Source organism: Chelonia mydas, chromosome 7 (assembly GCF_015237465.2).
Source record: "Chelonia mydas isolate rCheMyd1 chromosome 7, rCheMyd1.pri.v2, whole genome shotgun sequence".
In the NCBI taxonomy this organism is placed as follows: domain Eukaryota; kingdom Metazoa; phylum Chordata; order Testudines; family Cheloniidae; genus Chelonia; species Chelonia mydas.
In genome coordinates this window covers 29,231,148-29,246,702 of record NC_057853.1, presented here as the reverse complement: position 1 = coordinate 29,246,702, position 15,555 = coordinate 29,231,148, and the positions used below count along the sequence as shown (strand labels likewise).

The following is a 15,555-nucleotide window of genomic DNA, read 5'->3' as shown; positions in this document are numbered from 1 at the left end:
CTCTCCCCACTGATCCCTTGGGGCAGCTTCTTCAGCTCAACAGCCCATCTCACATCGCTCAGACCCGTGGGCCCAGCCAGCCTGGTATCATCCACTTGTGAGCTAAGGGGGCAGGTTTCCATTCTGGAATGAAGTTGGGGCCAGTTCCTCAGAGCAGGTGCTGGGGGTGAGATTTGGCTTGGCAGCACAGAGGGTAGGGGTAGATGGGGGGCAGAGACCATGCCCCAACCATGCCAGGACCTATGCACTAGGGTCATGCCCAGCAAAATGGGAAGTGGGGGGAGGCATGAGTAACAGCTCTGGATCTGTCCCTGCAGGTCTGGGTGTATAGGGGCATTCTTGTGCAGGGCAGTGCCCACATCTTCCTGGGGAGATGCATGTGCATGAGAGATGTGTGTGTGTGTGTGTGTGTGTTTGTGTGTGGTGGTGGGGAAATCTGTGTCTTTGGGGGGAGGTGTGTGTGCTTCGGGGTGATCTATGTCTGGGTGGGTTGTGTGCATGGGGGTGATATGTGTGCATGGGAGAGATGCATGTCTCTGGGGGGACTGCGTGTGGATGGGGCACTGCATGTCTTCAGGGGGTCTGTGTGCATGACGGGGTCCATGTCTCCGGGTGAGGTGGGGGCGATGTGTGCATGTGTGTAAATGGGCACAGCCCCCCATGTGGGATTGACCTCCGACCCCACCATTCTGCGGCAGCCTCCCCTCCATCCCTCGCCTACGCAGCCCTAGCAACAGGAACCCGTTTCCTAGAGACTCTCTTACGTTGCTACAGCAGCAGCAGCACCAACAAGCAAGGAACCATCAGTCCCTGGGAGTGGGGTGCTTTGGTGCGGAACGAGCAGGGGGCAGCCACCCTCCAGGGCAAAGCTGGGGGGAAATTTCTCCCCATATCTCTCAGTCCCTCCCCATCCCTCCATCCCCCAACTAAACACTTCCCCTCACTCCCTGACCTCCAACTCCTCCCTCTCTCCCGCCGATCCAGCCCCAGGACAGGGGGATTGGCACTCAGGGCCTTTCCCCTCTGGGGTGGGGGGGGGGGGGGGAGGGCCTGCTCTGATCCAGCCATGCTGCCCCCACATGGAACAAGTTTGCCAGGTCTCAGCCCCATTCCTAGCCAGGTGCCACACAAAATCCATCCCCTTGGGCATTAACTCAGCCCAGGCAGAGGGGCCAGGGCCAGCAGAGCTGAGCTCCTCGGGGAGGGGACAGGGTGTGTGTGGTTTGGGGAGGCTCCTTGGCAGCTGGCTGCCCCAGAGGACCCCATTCCTGGGGTATCGAGCTGCCCCTCCCCAGCGCTGAGGGGCCTGAGCTGGCTGGACTCAGGATCAGGCCAGGCAGGGAGTGTTGGCTGCAGAGGCATGGAGAGATGGGGCCTCACTCTGCCAAGGGCCGGCTGGGAGCTGCAGTGGCTGGCTGGGCCAGGGGTGCCACCCACAGCCAGAGAATGAATGGGAAAGGATGAGACTGGCCAGAAAACCCCATTCACACCCCCACATACAAACTGCACCGCTTCCCACACTCCCCACAGAACCCCTATCCAGACCCCCCACATTGCTCCACCTCAGACCTGCATCCCATCCACATCCCAGGCCATCTATTGCACCCTCCACTGGACCCCATCCACACACACCCCAGAACCCCTATCCAGACCTCCCACATTGCTCCACCTCACACCTGCACCCCCCCACTGCACACCTATCCACACCTTGCACCCCCACTGCACAGTCACATACCCCCCATACCACACCCCTCATACACACACTGCACCTCATCTCCATACTTCCCACACTGTATCCCCCAAACCTGCAGTCCTATCCACATACCCCCACTCCACACCTGACCCCTCCACTGTACCCGATCCACATACCCCACACCACACCTGCCCCCCCCCCCCCACAATCACACGCCCCTTTTCTTGCTGTCCAGCTCAAGGCAGCGTAACTCTGTGGCTGGCTCAAACAAAGGGCAATGCCTGCTTCTTTAGCTGGGGTGGGACAGGGGGACGGGACTGTTGGCCAGCATGGGGTGTGGGCTGGGACGGCTCTGGCTGCAGGAAGTTAGCCACCATCTCCCCAAGCCCTGCTCCATGCCAGCAGCAATGCAAATCATGGATAAACTCTGCCACCTGCTGGGGACAACAGAAAACAGAAACTTTCCTCTCATTCCCCCCTAGCCCCCTGCCCCTCCATCCCAATCTGTCACCCTTGGCAATCCCAGTCCTGGGCTCCCCTTCCCCCACTCCTATTGATACCACTTAATGCTGATAACTCACAGTCAATCAAGAGTGCGTGGAGGTGCCCACGGCAGGCTGTTTGCCTCAGCAACCATGTCGTGTCCCAGCTCCAGGCAATTCTAGTCTGTCTGTTCACCTGCTTATTAGTTTCAAATAGAGATTTGATTCCCCTTCATGTTTCACCTTAAAATCTTGTGCAATGATGCTATAGATATTACCCAGCGGCTGTGCCCTAGCCCAGAGGCCGCTGGATCTCTGCACCAGGTGAGGAATCCTGGTATAAACAGCCCCCCTGCCCAACCCCAGAGGTAGCTCCATCTCAGCACCAGCCGAGGGATCGTGGTACAAACAGTCCCCTTGCCCCACCCCAGACGGGGCCAGGTCTCGGGATCCCTGTATAAACAGCCCCATACCCCACCCCTGAGTCCCTTTCCTGAGTTAATACAGTAAACTGAGACCCTGGAGAAGGACAAGGTACTTATGTTTCCTATCCAAAATGCATTCTGTTGGATTTATGATCCTTGATGATTGTTTGTCCTTGTTTTGTTCATTCGCCCTGCTGGGTTTGGTGTCTCTGAAATACATCCAATATATTGTAACACAATGGCTTCTCTACCACTTTCCAATCGACCTGGGTTTTGACAGAACCGCAGCTGGGCCGGTCCCCTGGATGTCTCGGCACATGGCACCATCCCTTCTCTAGAATCACAACTGGCATTAATAATAAAGCAGCTAGTTTCCAGCCCTTGGGGTTACAAATATAATCGCCAAAGAGCTGTCCCACGTGTAACCCATGTAGCGCTAGCTGCCTGAACTACGAATGAGGGAATAGCCCCGGGTCCTGTTCCCTGCCCCCCCATCCCCTCCCTGAGCCAGCCAGTCTCCCTGCTCTGGGGCTGGATCTGAGCTGTCGCACCCTCAGAGGGGAAAGGTCCCATATCCCAGGTCCCCAGCCCTGAAAACACAGACAAAGGCTGCTCCCAGTTTGGGGGTCACAGTGGGGTTTTATTGGATTGGGATTTTAATTGCATCAAAACAATTCAGCACATTTAAAGAAGGATTGGATATGAAGGGTGGGGCCTGGGTTGGGGCTAATTCCCATTCTCCATGGAGGCAATATCATAGGACAAAGATGGCCAGGATAGGGGAACAGGGGTGGAACGGATGGACAGACTGACATGCTGCTCCTGAGAGGATGCCCCCAGCTCCCCACACCCAGACTGGGGCTTTGACCCTGGAGGCCCGGAATGTGGGATCTGGACTTGCTGGCCCTGCAGTCCCTGTGGGATCCGGGGGTCCTGGAGATCATTTCTTCTTGGTGGCCGCTGCCAATGCTTGGGCTTCTGCTGCTGCCACCGCCAAGGCCTCCTCGCGCTGCTGCCGGAACACGGCATATTCCTCTGCACTGAGGCTGGTGGGGGGAGAAGAAAGGGGTCAGACTTGCCTGACATGGGAGACCTGGCTCCCAGCCCCATCTAGCACACTAGACTACACCCAGCCCCACCTGCTCGAACCACTAGATTCCTCTCCCTGCCCACACCTGGGGACAGAACCCAGGAGTCCTGGCTCCCAGAGCCAGGCATAGAACCCAGCAATCCTGACTGCCAACTCCCCCAGCTTCACCCACTCACCCAGAGCTGGGAACCCAGGGCTTCCGGCTCCTGCCCCGGCACAGGCTCTGTGCAGGTACTCACTCTCTCACCACCTTGATGCCCAGGGTTCTGGCGCTGCCGATGAGGGATTTCACCACCTTCTCCAGACTCGTGTCCCGCACCACAAAGTTGGAGTTCTTGGACTTCACCAGAGCGATCTCGTACAGATGCTTCAGGGTCACCATGCCTGCTACCTCGTGCCCTGTTCAGCCAGAGACCTGTTAGCTCCACCCATGGGGCCCCATCACAGCCACCGTGCGGGCCCCTTGCATCCTGACCCACAGCTCCCCTACCCCTTGTGGACCCCATGTGTCCCCGCAGCCCCCCTGTCCCATCCGGCAGAGCCCCCCAGTGGACCACAGGGCCCCTCCAGCCCACCTGCAGCCCTCCCACAGGGCTCCTCCATCCTGATCTGCAGCTCCCATGTCCCATGGTCAGATGCAGCTCAGAGCTCTAATGTTGGAAGCAGCCACCAGGTGACCCACAGGCTCTTTCTATGGGGTGCTCTTGCTGCAGGCTGTCCCCAAGAGGGTGTGTGGGGGGGTGAAACCTGGGGGCCCAACTCTCTCCCCCACACCTGTTCACAGGGCATCAGGGCAGGCAGAAAAGTGAGGGGAGGCCCTGGGTGCCAATCTACAGGCCTGGTGCCCATCGTGCGGTAGCTGGGGTTCAACACGGAGGGCAGCATGGGCATTCCCAGAGCACAGGGGGACTGCCCCCCGCCATTGGCAGGACCCTTGCCCTCACCACCCTGGGTGGCCCTGCTCCCATATTGTGTAACCCCCTCCACACCAGTCTGGGCCTCTCCCCTCCCTGCTCTGTGCCCCCTCAGTTTGGGCCACCCCCGTTCATCTCCTCACCAGTCTGCGCTGCCCCCTTGTCGATGCCGGCAGCCGCCTTGAGGAAATAGGAGGCCGTGGGCTGGTTGATCTGGATCTCATAGGTTCTATCTGGCTGCAACACATCAAGGGGGTCGGGCTTAAACTGGGGTCCTGCCTGAGGAGACGTGGCCTAGACCCCTCTGCGCCCCAAAGGGAGACCCCCAGTAACCTGCCACACACAGATCCTGCCCCACTGTGGAGGGGTGTGCTCTGGCCCAGTGGCAGTGATGGGGTGGAGCAGGATAGGGCAGTGTGGGGGGGTGCCTCCCCCTGATATCGGTGCACATGGGCAGCAGGGCTGGGGGGCAGTGTGGGGTGGCAGGGTGTGGGTTGGGGCGGTGTCTCACCTTGACATCAATGCGCACGGGGAGTGGCACGCCCTCCTTGATGTCCTTGGTTTGCTCATTGAAGTCCTTGCAGAACTGACCGATGGGGATGCCCCTCTTGGGAGAGAAGCAAGGACACTATCAGGGGGTTCAGATCCCCCACCCGCCTGCTCCATATGTCCCAGAATCTCTTGCAGCTCCACATGTGACCTCACCCCAAACCACAGCCCGTGCTCCCCAGAGGGGAAAGGCCCTGTATCCCATTCCCCATACCTGAGCCAGCCACTCCCCTGCCCTGGGGTCACATTTCAATGGTATATGCTCCCCCCCGTCCCCTTTCCCTGTTTGATGGCATGGGGTGAGGCTACTGCACTCCTTCCCAGAGGGGCTGGGAGTAGAGTCCAGATCCAGCTGTAATGCAGGGCTCTGAATCTGGTGGGACGAGTTGTGCGACGTGAAGTTGTCACTAATGATCAGGCCAAATAAAGCTGAATTAGAGCAGTGCTCACTGCCTCCCGGAGCAGTTGTGAGCTCCCCAGGGAACCCAGACCGCACACCCACCGTGCACACGTCCTGCCTAGACACAGCCCAAGACACATACAGCACAACCCCCATCCAGCGTGCACATCCCAGGAACCCCACACCCTGAGACACGCACAGCACAACCCCCGCCCAGCGCGCACACCCCAGGAACCCCACACGGGCAGAGACCCCAATGAGCCCTTCTGGCTACGGAGCCTATGAACCACACACAGGAAGACCTGCTCCCTCCAGCGGGGGGCAGCACCCACACTAGTCCAGGCCCCATGCCCATGCTATTGCGCCCTTTGTTCATTGCTCTGGTCACTGTCTCTGCCCTTCCCTCAGCCCCAGGAGGGCCCTGTGCTACTATGATTGACGGGAGGACACCGGGGTGGCACCTTCTTGCCCGTCCATCACTGCCCGCCCCTGGAGAATTCCCCGCCTCGGGGCTGCAGAGCTATCAGGCCAGGCCGGCTACTGCAGGGATCTGCACCAGGACGGGCTGACGCTGGTGCTCTGGGGCCCAAAATGCTGTAGGTGTAGGCCTGTAACCCTGCCCCTGGCCCAGGAACGGACAGTCCTGCCCCAGAAGGGACTGAACTGCTGGCCCCATGGGAATCGCCGGGGCTGCACAGGGGCTGGGACACACAGAAGGCAGCAATAATGCCACCCCCCACCCCTCTCCCAGAACCAGGACAGACCCCAGGTCCTGATTCCCAGCCCCCCAGCCAACCACTTGACCCCATTGCCCTCAAGTGCTGGGAGGAGAACCCGGGAGTCCTGGCTCCCAGCCCCTGCTCTAAGCACGAGACCCCACTCGCCTCCCAGATACCACCCCTCAGCCAGAGCCCCCTCGCCCACTCCAGAGCCCGCGCCCCGCCCGAGCAGCCCAGGCTCCCCGCGCCACCCGGCGGCACAAGGACCCCGCGCAGAGCCGGGACCCCCGGCAGGATTCAGGCCCCGCCCTCTGCGCTCACGCACGTACGCGCGCTGCTGCCGCTCCCGCATACGGGACCTGGAGGTAAGGGGGGCGGGGAACAGGCTGCCCTGCCCCCGGGGGTCTGGCCGGGAACGCCTCCGAGCTCCGCGCGAGACGGGCAGCGGAGCGGGAAGCAATGGGGTGTCGGGGGCGTGAGGAGGCCATGGGGGGATTGGGGGCCCGGGGGTGAGGAAGCAATGGGGTGGGGGAGGTCATGAGGGGATTGGGGGCCGGGGGAGGAGGAAGCAATGGGGTGGGGGAGGCCATGGGGGGATTGGGGGCCCGGAGGTGAGGAATCATGGGGGCCGGGGGAGGAGGAAACAATGGGGTGAGGGAGGTAATGGGGGGACTGGGGATGAGGAAGCAATGAGGTGGGGGAGGCCATGCGGGGATTGGGGGCCGGGGGAGGAGGAAGCAGTGGGTTGGGGGAGGCCATGGGGGGCTTGGGGGCCCGGGGGTGAGGAAGCAATGGGGTGGGGGAGGCCATGGGGGGATTGGGGGCCCGGGGGTGAGGAATCATGGGGGCCGGGGGAGAAGGAAACAATGGGGTGAGGGAGGCAATGGGGGGACTGGGGATGAGGAAGCAATGAGGTGGGGGAGGCCATGGGGGGATTGGGGGCCAGGGGAGGAGGAAGCAATGGGGTGGGGGAGGCAATGGGGGATTCAGGAACTGGGGTGCGATGGGGTCAGGCTCACAGGATCTGGGGACACATGGTAAGCCCTGACCCCCTCCCCACAGGCAAGGCAGTGCAGGGAGCAGCCAACAGACACAGGGGACTGCCCACAGCTTGAACCCATGCCAGGGTGTGGGGCACAGACAGCCGGACAGAGCCCAAGCCCTGGACTGATGCCGGGGGAGGAGCGAGGCCCGGTCTGCTCCGAGGGAGGACCAGGATGCCCAGGTCAGTATGTCGCTCTGAAATCACCCCTCCTCTAACAAACTAGAGCCCTCTCCCCTCCCAGAGCTGGGGACAGAACATCAACCCCTTTAGCATCACGTCAGGAAAGTGAGGTCAGCGTCAAACAGTTCTTCCTGTCACCCACTGAACTACTGTGCAGTGGTGCTTTTACACAACCCCACCCCAGAGGTGGCTGCATCTCAGCACTGAGCAAGGGATCCCTGCATAAACAGCTCTCATTCCCCACCCCAGAGCCAGCTGCGTCTCTGCGCCAGGTGAGAGATCCTGGCATAAACAGCCCCAGTGCCAGATGCTGCGCAGTCCCTGGCTGTCTACTAATCTGTGAAGTGCCCCTGAGAGTCCTGCTGTGGGGAGGTGCTGGGAGATGACGCATCTCTGGCAGGGCAAATGAATCCAACCGACTGGGAGTGGGGCGGGTGGAGAGCCCAGGAGCTACTTGCTGGGCTAGAAGCTGGCACCAAGGAGGAGGGACAGGTCCCAGCACCCACCCCCACCTGCATGGATCATGTGTCAGGAGGGGCCATTCCCATCCCCTGTCAGAGCACACTGCTGTCACGGGGGTGGGGAAGAAGGGGAGCACAAAGGCAGCAGGCAGGTGAAGTGTGCACCACTAATGCAGGCTGGCACATCACATCCAGCTCCCAGCACGGAAGATGGACATCCCCACCTGAGCCAGTCAGTCCCCCTGCCCCAGGACTGGATCACAGCCAGCCAGGCTGCCCCTACACAGTAAAGGTCCCAGCCCCCAGAGCCAGCCAGTGCCACCCCCAGCTGTCACACCCTTCCAAACTCCCTTCTGTATGGGAGAGAGGCAGGAAAGGCAGTAATGGGAAGAGCTCACTGAAGCTTCACTCCCTCCTCCTCCCCCCGCCAAATCTATAAATCGTGCTAGGAGCTGGCACTATCAGCTGCACTGGCATCAGGCCAGTTGGGAAATTGGACCCTTGGTCTCTACCATCATGGGGGGCCCCAGCCCCTTCCCCTACTCAGGCTGGGACACAGGTCTGCTAGCCAAAGCTGAGAGAATCCTACCCTGCCTCCTCCCTGCAGCAACCTAGTCAATAACCACATGGGCCCTTTAACCTCTGAGAAACCCGTGCTGTGTGTGCACCAGCAAGGCACCTAGCGCCTGTCTCAGGGTTGGGGTGCAGGGGCTATTTATACATGGATCCCTTGCCCGGCACTGAGATGCAGTTGGCTCTGGGCTGGGGCACAGGGGGCTGTTTGTATAGGGATCCCTCGCCTGGCATGGAGATGCAGCTGGCTCTGGGGCATGGGGCTGTTTATATCTAATCAACAGTAATGCAAGGCCACATCAAGGTGGCTGAAGCCACTATTTGTGGCTGCTGTGTCTTGGGGGAGGCGCGAGCATGGCCAGTGTGTGTGTTTGTAGTGTTCGCTATGGGGCAGGGCAGGTGGAGGGCTCCCCTTCCCCTGGCTGCTCTCCCCTGAGAAGGTACCGTGGGGAAGGACCAGAGTGGCAAGGGCTGACCGCCTTGCTGGCCCATTAAGAATGAGGGGACAGGGGTGCCAGAAACACTGACAGTTGCTGGGATCAGCAACCAAATACCTCGCTGCTCAGCTCCTCCCCGCACACACGTGCTGCTGTTGGAGCCAGTGGTTAGAGCTGAGAGCCAGGACTCCTTGGTTCTACTCCCAGCTCGGGGCGGCGAGTGAGTCTAGTGGCTAGAGCAGCAGGCTGGGAGCTAGGAGGTCTAGCCCCAGCACTGCCACTGACTCCATGTGCCCCCGGGGCGAGCCGCTCTCGCTCAGTGCCTCAGTTTCCCTGTGTGGGACAGGATTGGGCTGACCCAGTTTCAGGGTCCCCATCAGGTACGGGAGCCAGCACAGTCAGAACACTCCCATCACCCTGCCTGCCCCCTGTGCTCCTCAGGTAACTCCCTACAGGCACCTCCCCCACGCAAGTGGGGCAGCAACACTGAGGGCATTCTGTGCTAGAGGTCCCTGTGGGACTGGTGCAAGGGCCAGGGGGTGAAGGCCAGGGGGAATGCAGGGGTGCTGGGCCAGCCCCTCCCCGGGAGCCCTTCAGAGAGGCTGCATTCCTGAGGGCAGCAAAAGGGGAAGTGCGTTCCCTGCAATGCAGCCTGTAGGGGGCAGAGGGGAACACAGTCCCCACCCCTTGCCCACAGCACTAACCAAAGGGGCATTTGGAGTGACCCATTCTGGAGGCCCAGCACTAGCTCCAGGATGGTATGTGTATGTCCGGAGGCCACAGCCTGTCCGTGGTCCCCTATGGCCTGTCCTCGGTCTCTCTGTGAGGCCAGCATTAGCCCCGGGATGGTGCGTCCCAAGTCTGCAGCCTGGTCTCTTGTGGCCCATCCTGCTCTAGGCAAGTGTGACTCACCCCCCCTGCCGTTTCCCTGCAGGCGCTGCCAGCTGGCCACCCTCTGTGACCAAGTTCCCCCGCTCCATGGCACCACTGCCCCCTGCCAGCAAGCCACATGCCTGCATGTCAGCGGTGGTGATCGTCTCCACCATGGTGGCGGTGGATGTGTACCTGATGGAGCTGAGCGCTGAAGTGCAGCGGGCCAGCGTGCTGGCCCTGGCGCTGGCAGGTGATCTGTGCTTCCTCTTGGTGCTGCGCTATGTGGGGGCATGGGCGGGTGCCGAGCCCCGGACCCCGCGGCATGGCTACACCATGGCACTCTGGTTCCTCTTTGTCTTCACCCTGGAGATCAAGCTATACTTCATCTACCAGGGGTACCGGGGCGATCGGCGCACCCCTGACCTGCTGGCCCGCCGTACCCTGACCCTGCTGCTCTCCATCTGCATCCCCTCCCTCTACGTGGTCCTGGTGGCCACCGAGCACTTGGAGCATGTGGCCGCCTTCCGGCGCAAGGAGGATCTGCGCAGCCGGCTCCTCTGGGTGGTGGTGGACCTGCTGGACCTACTGGAGATGCAGGCCAGCCTGTGGGAGCCTCAGCGGCAGAGGCTGCCGCTATGGGCCGAGGGCCTGACTTTCTTCTACTGCTACAGCCTGCTGCTGGTGCTGCCCTGCGTGGCACTGGGCGAGATGGGCCTGCCCGCCCCACCCCACCTCCCACTTTACCCGCTGCTCAGCCTGCTGGCCGTCAACCTGACCACACTGGCCATCCGGGCTGCTGACCTGCTGCTCTACCGCGATCAGCGGGTCTCTGCCATCTTCATGGCCAAGAACCTACTGGCCATTGTGCTCAAGGGGTGCACGGCACTGCAGTACCACAGAGCCGGGGCCACCGGGCTCAGGGAGCTTCCCCCTGGGGACATGCCATGTCACACACCCCGGTGTGGAGGCATGGACAGCACCTCTGGACACAGGTTCACCCCCCGGGAGTTCTGAGTGCGCAGGGACGCTGGAACACCCACACCCTGAGTTGGAGGTAACTGGCTGTGAGCATGGGGCCAGATCCCCAGCTGGTGTTACCCAGCAAAACTGCCCTGATGTAAACTGGCCCCCAGGCTCCTTCACACACACAGGAGGGCTGAGATCACAAACCTTCCTTGGGCACAAACCACTATTCACTAAGGGATGGGACTAGCATAGAAAGGGGCGAAGAAACACCAGAAGAGCTGAGCGAGCCCAGGGCTGGCATAGCAGGGGGCTATGGGTTGGGATTGAGGGGCACTGGCAGAGCTGGAGCCCAGGGCTGAGACAGGTGGGGACTGAGGGACACCAGCAGTGCTGGGGCGGGAGGCAGGATTCATCCCTGACCTTTGGGCTCCACTCCCCACTGCAGCACATTGATGACCACTGCATACACTCATCACCCCTCTGTGTGGAGCTAGACTGAGACACATGGATCCACACCCAGCTGGCCCGGTGGCAAGCCCAGGCTGAAGCACTGGATGGGCCCAATGGGTGGTGCTAGCTATGGCCCTGACATTCGGAGGGGAAGGGGGCACATGCCCGGGCCTGTCTGCTCCATGCAGGACATGGGGACAGAGGGAAATAAAGAAGAGCTAACACAGAACAGACCTTGGATCCCAATGTGCACAGAGTCCTGGGGCTGCATGCAGGGGTGGTGTACCGTGGCCTGCAGTCACCACCCCATACCCCCAGGGGAGCGCCAGCCCTTGCCCTTGGCAAAGGCAAGGCTGTGGAGGGGTGGAGCCCTGAGTACCCACCTCTATCAGCCAGCAAGAGGGGAGGGGAAGGGACACGGGAGGCAACACAAGGGGCTGGGAGCCAGGACTCCTGGGTTCTGTCCCAGCTCAGTCACTGACTCACTGTGTGACCTCAGAGAAATGTTTTCTCCCTCTCCTGGCCCTTAGTTTCCCCATCATAGAGTTCAGGGCATTCCCATCCCCGTGGCAGGTGCTTAGTGAGTGACCACTGACAGCATGCTGTGAAATCCACTATGAGGGGCAGTGGCCCCCTCTCCCATCACTGGGGAGAGGCTCACACATCGGCTCCTTAAGAGCCAGGCCCAGCCCAGCACACCAGCAGGTCCTGGCTCTGTGCTTGCGCTACCCCATCCCCTCCCACCTTGAGAGAAGGGACCTTAACACAGACCCTTCCCTGCACCCATCCTGCGCCACTCACCTGCCCCAGCACCAGAACATGGCCACCTCTGGGGTGGGCACAGGGGCGGTTTATATAGGGCTCCCTCCCCATCACCCCTTGCAGGGCAAAGGGCCAGTGCTCCATTCCCTGGCCCTGCTGTCCCAGGAGTCGGGGGGAGCGGGAATGAACCCACACAGTCTTTCCCCAAGGGCACAGTCCCTGATCTGGCCCCAAACCAGGGGGCCTGGCTGGGGACTCAGGGCTGTTGGCTCATATTTACAGCAAAAGCCTTTTGTGGGTTTTGCAGCAATCCCCAGCCCCCTCTTCAGGGCCAGGACAATCCCAGCGTGGGGGGCAGGATTCAGTGGGGTCACCCCATGGCCCTGTTACAGCAGGGCACCACATGGGGCAGCAGCAGTTGGAGGGGAGGAGGCAGCCCAGTAGGGCTCTCCACACTGACAGCAGAGGAGAGTCCAAGTGCCCTGCCGCTGGGCCCTGCCATGCCAGGAGGCAGCATGGTCTTGGGGAAGGGTGGGAGGTGCACTGGGCTGGGATTCAGGACACTGGGGTGCAATCCCCACCACTGATTCCCTGCATGATGACTCGTGGCTCCTCTGTGGGCCTCAGCTAACAGCCATCCTACCTCTGCCTGGGAGCTCTTTGGGGCAGGTCTCTTGGTATGGGGCTGTGCAGCCCCCAGCATGACAAGGGCTGATCTCAGGCTGGGGAGAGAGGTGGGATGTGTGTGCAGCGCCCAGTAGAACGGTGCCTCTGGGCTCCACCTTTGTACAAGCAGCAGCAGCTACAGACAGGGGGCTCAGTGTAAGCCTGGGGGCATTCTCAGCCATCCCAGCCCCTCTTTAGCTATTGTCTGAACACAGCCCGGAGCCCCAGCAGCAGCAGACATGACAACACACAGGTGCATCGTTGGGCAGCGCTTGCTCTAAGCAGTGGGATTGGGGGTGTGGTGGGAGCTTGTGCAGTCAGATGTCAAGGCCAGAAGGGCCCATTCAAATCCTCCAGTCTGACCCCCGGGCTGGATAATCCGTCCAGGGATCCTGCAGCCTGCCCAGAGCTGCTTGTTGAGCTGGAGTGGAGCTTTTAGAGGAAGACACTAGGGCTGCATTGAGATTCCAAGCAAGACTCCCTTCCCACCCCACCCTATTCCTGGGGCACTTGTCAGAAGGGCAGATCTGCCTCCCTCTTAAACAATGGTCTATGAATGCATCCAGGCATCTCTTCGAGGCCCTTGACTCTTGCTCAGCCTCTGTTGGTGACATTAATAAGCTCCCTGCTCCAGAACCGCCCCCACCCCACACGGAAGGGCTGAGAGACTGGGGATCAAGCCCCCTCGAAACCTCGTCTGGGAAAAGCTAACTCCATGCAGTTCCTGCAGCCTCTCCCTGCAAGACATTCTCCTTGGGTCACTGTGGGGCTCATTTCTGCACCCTCTCTGATTTTTCAACACATGGCAACGCATGTGGACGCACTACCTGGACAAGTACGGGGCTCACCAGTACAGAGGCAAAATCCCCTCCCTACCCATACTCACTAATCTCGTTTACACAGCCAAGAGGATCACTAGCCAGTTTCTAGCCCCTTTCATAGGGGTGCATTGATTTTGTCCAGCCCTAGGCGTTTCGTCAGACTACCGTGAGGTACCAAGTCAGATGCCTTGCAGAGTCCCAACCAGTTGTATCAAGGCAGTTACCGTCAGCGACCAAGCTGTGATCTCATCCAATCATGACGCCAGACTCGTCTGACAGACTGACCGCCCGGGAAGTCATCACCGGCATCAGTTACAACACTCATCCCTTGCAGCACAGGTCTGAGGCGCTACCCCATTTGGGGAGAGCAGGGAAGGCCTCCGAGATGCCCTTCTTCTAAAGCCACCAGGGCCAGCTGCCCCCAGGGGCTACTCCCAGCCTGAACCATTCCTTTCCACAGGCATTCAAATGAAAGACAACCCCTTGTGATTCACGAGTGCCCCATGCCCAGCCTGGCTGCCCTGATTGGGCCCAGAACCCCAACACAAAGTTCAGTAGAGCAATATTTCTCTGTTCCCCCCGCAAACGAGGAGGAGCATGCTTCAACTGCAGAGAGCTCAAGAGCCAGTAGAGGGACTGAGCCCCACAAGAGACTCAACCCTCAAGGGTTCCGTGCCCACAACTGCGTCTCCCAAACATGCCTGGGAAGGCTGGATCTCTTCCTGCCCACAAACACCATGCCCCTGGTAACAGGCGTAAAAGGAAATCCTTTCAGAAGCTGGGGTGCTGCCCTGACATCTGCATCCAGCCAACAAATGGGAGGGGGCTAAAGACCCCGTACTGCAGGATTTGAACCACAGATCCGGCAGCCTTAAGCAGCCCAGAGTGAGAGCGGCTAACCCTGTTCCCACATTGTGAGTAGCCACAGGGGGCAGCAGGAACCTCACCAGGGGATTATTTTGGAGCATGGCTGTCCCAGAAGCACCCGCTGCCCTTGCAGCGAACCTCATTACCCCACACCACTGATTAAATATAGCAACCATCCACAGCATAGCAGCCCCCCCAGATCACACAGCCAGTGAGGGGCCTGGCCTACCTGCCCGAGAACAGGGCCTAGGGGAGGCCCCGGCATGGCCTGCCCTGCCCGGATGATCATTCGGATGACACTCCCGGGATCGACCTTCTTCACAGCTTTGGCGGCACGGGAGATTTTTGACATGGTGAGTCTCAGCTGCGAGATGAGTACAGGGGAGAGGGAAAGTCACAGGGGGCAGCATCCAGCCCCAGGGGAGAGCGCTGGCAGGCTCTCTCTAGCACCCCCCACACTGGCACGAGGAAGGGCTCCCTTGCCGCCCAAGAGGTGCCACGGGCCTGGGGAAAGTGTTGTTTGTGCCATAGCACGGTTAGAAACCACTATTCCCAGAGGATCCTAGTACCCCCCACCCCTATTATACAGTCATATAGCTCAGCCCCCCCAATCCCCTAGGCTCCAGTACACCCTAACCATACAGCTCAGCCCCCCCAATCCCCATGGCCCCCGTACACCCTCACCATACAGCTCAACCACCCCGATCCCCTAGGCCCCCGTACACGCTCACTATACAGCTCAACCCCCCCCCGATCCCCATGGCCCCCGTACGCCCTCACCATACAGCTCAGCCCCCTTTGCGTCCCACCACCCCATGGCCTCCCCTAGCTCCTGCCCTGTGCGCCCCAGCCACGGCCACTCCCCAGACCTCAGACTCCCTACCCCAGTCCCCCACGCGCCCCAGAACTCACCTGCGGCTCAGCCCCTAATATCGACTCCGGTCGCCGCTCTCACCCCAGCCTGGGCGCAGACATATTGGGGCAGGAGTCTCGGCGAACGGCATGCCGGGAGCTGTAGTTCCCCTTGGCCCTCCCCCTTGCACGCCCAATGTATGCTGGGAGCTGTAGTTCTCACGAGCCCTTCCTGGGCTGTCCCAAGCGCATGCTGGGGGTTATAGTTTCCTCCTCTATGTTCATTCTGGGAGCTGAAGTCTCCCCCCAATGACCCAGGTGCATGCTGGG

General features: G+C 60.7%; 2 protein-coding genes across 2 annotated transcripts; one reads left to right on the top strand and one right to left on the bottom strand.

Moving 5' to 3' along the window:
- Nucleotides 1-3,219: 3,219 nt before the first annotated feature.
- On the bottom strand, nt 3,220-15,454 carry MRPL11 (mitochondrial ribosomal protein L11). The gene is made up of 6 exons (XM_037905279.2): nt 15,286-15,454; nt 14,603-14,737; nt 5,116-5,211; nt 4,748-4,841; nt 3,930-4,089; nt 3,220-3,646 (listed from the first exon to the last, which is right to left on the bottom strand). The coding sequence occupies exons 2-6, from the start codon at nt 14,723-14,725 to the stop codon at nt 3,541-3,543; spliced, it is 579 nt and encodes a 192-aa protein (XP_037761207.1). The 5' UTR covers nt 14,726-14,737; nt 15,286-15,454; the 3' UTR covers nt 3,220-3,540.
- LOC114018579 (transmembrane protein 121) lies at nt 7,078-14,609 on the top strand. The gene is made up of 2 exons (XM_037905274.2): nt 7,078-7,497; nt 9,903-14,609. Exons 1-2 carry the CDS (start codon nt 7,392-7,394, stop codon nt 10,853-10,855), a joined length of 1,059 nt encoding a protein of 352 aa, XP_037761202.1. The 5' UTR covers nt 7,078-7,391; the 3' UTR covers nt 10,856-14,609.
- Nucleotides 15,455-15,555: the final 101 nt, after the last annotated feature.

What these genes read in the sequence shown, in the direction of transcription:
- LOC114018579 (XM_037905274.2), top strand. Translation starts at nt 7,392, where the DNA reads ATGCCAGGGTGTGGGGCACAGACAGCCGGACAGAGCCCAAGCCCTGGA. An exon ending in GGGAGGACCAGGATGCCCAG is followed by an intron (nt 7,498 to 9,902) that starts GTCAGTATGTCG and finishes GTTTCCCTGCAG; the next exon opens with GCGCTGCCAGCTGGCCACCC.
- MRPL11 (XM_037905279.2), bottom strand. Translation starts at nt 14,725, where the DNA reads ATGTCAAAAATCTCCCGTGCCGCCAAAGCTGTGAAGAAGGTCGATCCC. An exon ending in TAGGCCCTGTTCTCGGGCAG is followed by an intron (nt 5,212 to 14,602) that starts GTAGGCCAGGCC and finishes TTCTCTCCCAAG; the next exon opens with AGGGGCATCCCCATCGGTCA. An exon ending in GGCATCAAGGTGGTGAGAGA is followed by an intron (nt 3,647 to 3,929) that starts GTGAGTACCTGC and finishes TCCCCCCACCAG; the next exon opens with CCTCAGTGCAGAGGAATATG.